Here is a 4,224-nt window from a genome sequence, read left to right as displayed (position 1 = left end):
CCCCCCCCCCCCCCCCCCCATTATTTATTCACCCTCATGTTGTTCCAAACTCACGTTTATTTTCCATGCAATGGCATTTAATAGTGTCCATCAAGTGTCAAAAACGTCTAAATACACAAAAAAAGTATCATAAAGAAGTCTATATGACATGCTCTATATTCCATGCCAAATAAAAGTCATACGATAACTTTGTGTGAAGAGCATTTATCAATGAATAATGACTTCTCAGAAGAAAAGAAAGCCATACATTTTTGGAACGATATGAGTGAATAAATAATGACTTGAACATTCAGTTTTATAACTGACAATCTTATCATGTTGAATATTTGTATAATATTTTTTAAAAATGCCAATAAATAAGAACAGAACTAATAGGCAGCACAAAACTGTTAAATATGACAATGTGTATGTAGAGTTTGAAGACCTGTTTGTAACAGATTTCAATTAGTGTACAATACTTTTACAAACAAAGTAAGGCAAAAAGCACATACAAATATATTTACAGAAAGCTACAAGCTGAGAACTACAAGGACACCTGTTCACATATACAAAATCTTCTCCACATTTTTTTTATCACATAGTAATATGCTACAATCTCATTAAGTATGTTGACATGCACAGTTATAATCGAGCAAAAGTGCATGTAAATGTACTTGGTGATCTAGTGCCCAGTCGTAGCCATGGATTCATTGCATCGCTTAAATCTCCTAAACAAATTTAGAAAAAGGCACATAGATACTTCACATATTGTGATGCTGGTCTCATATAGGTACTGATACCATGGAATGCTGGGGATGACCCTTGTTTTGGTTTGCCAAGTCCTATAAATAAGGCAAAATTCATTGTGACTTTTCAAACTGTGTTTCCAGATTGTATACTACCATACTATAAAGTCTAATTACTAGGAGGAAATTTCATCATAAATTCAGACATGAAGACAAGTTGATAAACTTCAGGAGAGGCAGTAACTACAAACTGAATAGCACTCAGGGAGGCATGTACAATAATACTGATTTTCCAGCTGACACAAATCACAAGTTTACAAGTAGCTGATCTCCAGTGAGGTGTTCTTTTCCACCGGTTCCTCTGGCAGTGTTTTCACATTCCCATTTTTAGCCCCGTTCAGCAGGGTTGCAGCAGGTCCAAAGCCTGGTCCTTTACCAAGAACATCCACGCCAGTGCCTCTCCTGTCTGGGGAACATATCTCAGAAACCCCTGTACCCAGTGGTCTCTCTAAGAAAAGCGCTCGGGTACTTTCAGGTTGACCGCTTCCATTTCCATTCTGAGTAATCCTGCATATTTCCGTCATCTCCGTCACTTCCTCCCTGTACTCTTCCTCTTCCTCATCCTCTTTATTTCTCACTGCTCTTCTAAGGCTTTCCCTGGGCATCAGCACTCTTCTTCGTTCCTCTTGATTCTGCTGCTCGGTGGGCTCGTGGTTCTCGACCCTTCGAGATGAACGGCACAGAGCCTTTCGAAATCCCCGTTTGAAGTTGTCCGAAAGGAAGCCGTACACAATAGGGTTAGCGCAGCTGTTAGCGTAAGACAATACCACCACAAAAAGATGCAGACCTTGGGGCTCATCACGCAGCGATTCCACCAGGTTTATGATGTTGAGGGCGTAAAACGGCATCCAGCAGAAAACAAACACAGCCACTACTATCACCACCATTCGCGTGACTTTGCGCTCCGATTTGCGCCGTTTGGTTGAAGTGGCATGAACCTTCTTTCCCGAGCTGCGAATTTTGATTACAATTAGGAGATAGCACATGCAGATGACTAGCAAGGGAAAGAAAAAGCCAACTGTGGAGGTGTAGATTATAAATGCTGCTCCCCAGATGTTGGCTGGCTCTGGCCATATGATGTTGCAGATGCCTCCTTCCCGTTGCACATTTGCAAAAATCACCACTGGCAAGACTACCAAAAAGGAGACCGCCCAGATAGTTGCATTCACTGCCTTGGCCACCCGTGGTCGCCTCCATTTAAAGGACCGAATAGGATGAACCACGGCCAGGTAGCGATCAATACTCATCACAGTGAGGCAGAAAATGCTGGTGAACTGGTTAATGCCATCAACGGTCATGACCAACCTGCACGTGAATGAGCCGAAGGGCCAGGAGTGCATGGCGTTCTGCACAGCGAGGAACGGAAGGCCCAGCATGAAGAGCTCATCGGCTATAGCTAGATTCAGGATGTAGATGTTAGTCACTGACTCTGTCTTGGAGTAGTGCAGGACGATGTGAATGACCAGTGAGTTTCCTCCCAGGCCAACGATGCAGACAATGATGTAAATAAGAGGGATGAGGATTCCTGCCATGCTTGTTTCGGCTCGGTTCCCTGCATCTCTCCCATTAGTGCAGTTTGAAGCATTGAGGAAGCAAGTGTCATTGAGAATGCTCTCATTAAGGAGGAAACCAGGAATGGAGCCATTGGCCCATAAGCCCAGCACAGCAGAGGCGTCTACTGAGGTCAGCTCCATCTCAGTCTCTTGCCGTCACTGCCTTCAGCTGGGGGCCATTGTCCTGCACAGAGAACAACCACAAACTATCATTGCTCTCTCAATGCACTCTCACATACAATAAATGCATAATCTACAGACAAAAGCACCATTGTTAGGAAGTTTGTTTTACACTGTTTTTGCAAATCTGAATCTAGCTTACCAAGTGAAAACATGCAATAGACTAGACCAGTGGTTCTCAACCTTTCTGAATCCAACAGCTAAGACAATATTCAACAGCCCACATTTATTTAATGCCAGAAATGACAAAGACGTCTTTTTAAATTTCATGAAAACATTTATTTTTGAAAATTTTAAACAAAAAGTAACCTAAATAATGATTACTATATGTCTATTAGATAATATATATAAAAAAGACTAAAACATGAATTAAAGTAATATTAAAAATAATAAAGTACACGCAGGACTGCTGTAAGAAGACCTAAAAAAAATCTAATTCACTGTGAGCAGGGAACGTGTGTACCGCTCCGCAGGAGGGGGCAGGTGTTGAATGAAACTTGGAGTAGTGGGAAAATTGGTCCACAAAGACCTCTGTGCTGCAGTGGAAAAAAAATTATTGAGAGCTCAGTGCATGGTGCATTTTCATCAGAAAGAGAAATATGTTCAGATCTTGTTTTTTTAAAGCAGAAATGTTAATTACAAAATAGTATTAGTTTTTTTTTATTAAATTTTTTAATTTGCTGCCTTTGAAATTTACTTTCCAGAGGCACCCTGGTTGGGAACCACTGGACTAAACACTGGTCAAATGACAAGAAAAGGGATAGCAGAGAACAGTTCACCATAAAAACACTCACATGGCTCACAGAGTTTTGGATGGTGTTATTTTTGTCCCTTAGGCAATCAGGCATGCCAATTATCCTGCATATGTATGATGCTCAGTAGAGAAAACTCTGCATCAGCAGTACCTTACTTAACCATTAGAATGGCAGCATTTCAACATATTAGCATTGCATATTTGAAATATGGAAAAACAAATATGAACAATGCCAATTAAATTAAAGCAAAGCATAACAGAACAGAAGAAAGGCTTGCTTTACTGGGAATAGTAGGCCTAATATAAAAGACATAATTAATTAACATAATTAATGTTCCATATGTTTGTTGAAATGGAAAAGCTTTGTATAGAAGATATTCACACCTGCCTCTCGCCATTTATATTTCATTTCTCTTTCTCACTCTTTCTGTCTCCTTCCCAATTACATCCAGAAGCAGAGAATAGGGAAGATAAATTGACTCTAGACCACTGTGGAAGTCAAACAAAGAGGCAGGTGAAAACATGCAGAGAAGAACTGCCATCATCATGTTCTATATAGGTTTAATGTAATCTAGGCTCAGATATGACCATAAATTAATTAAGTTTAATTAAAGTTGTGGATAAAATGGAAGACATTGCACACCAGCAAACTTTTTGATGAAAGAACAACTGTTGAAAGTTGTAACGTCGTTGACTTTTACTGTACTTCATTATTTGAAGCTCGCTGCTATTGAACAGAGAAGACAATGTTTGGAAACATTTAAGAATGAAGGCAGCTAATGATGTTACATGAATGAAAGCCAGTTCATTATGAAAATATCTATAGAGTTGCAAAGATTTGTCCCCTTAGAACAGATGAAAGTAGTATTCATTGTCAGTGCAGTGTTGAAATGGGGGAGGGGGGGGGGGCTGAATGCAGAATAGAATAAAAGGGTAAGTCGAACATAGAGAA

General features: G+C 40.1%; 1 protein-coding gene and 1 long non-coding RNA gene across 2 annotated transcripts in view; one reads left to right on the top strand and one right to left on the bottom strand.

The window, feature by feature from the left end:
* The window catches only part of LOC107561354 (uncharacterized), a 21,847-nt gene that overhangs the window by 5,528 nt on the left and 12,095 nt on the right, over nucleotides 1–4,224 (top strand). The window lies entirely within an intron of this gene.
* The window catches only part of LOC107561344 (somatostatin receptor type 5-like), an 18,108-nt gene continuing 14,759 nt past the window's right edge, over nucleotides 876–4,224 (bottom strand). The window contains exon 2 of the mRNA XM_016245769.1: nucleotides 876–2,522. Coding sequence (XP_016101255.1) covers nucleotides 1,040–2,479 — 1,440 coding nt within the window. The 5' untranslated portion in view covers nucleotides 2,480–2,522 and the 3' untranslated portion in view covers nucleotides 876–1,039. The remainder of the gene's footprint in view (nucleotides 2,523–4,224) is intronic.

Source organism: Sinocyclocheilus grahami, unplaced genomic scaffold, assembly GCF_001515645.1.
Source record: "Sinocyclocheilus grahami isolate Dianchi unplaced genomic scaffold, SAMN03320097.WGS_v1.1 scaffold768.1, whole genome shotgun sequence".
Taxonomy (NCBI): domain Eukaryota; kingdom Metazoa; phylum Chordata; class Actinopteri; order Cypriniformes; family Cyprinidae; genus Sinocyclocheilus; species Sinocyclocheilus grahami.
Note: the sequence above shows the minus strand (reverse complement) of the source record. Positions and strands in the feature narration are given on the sequence as shown.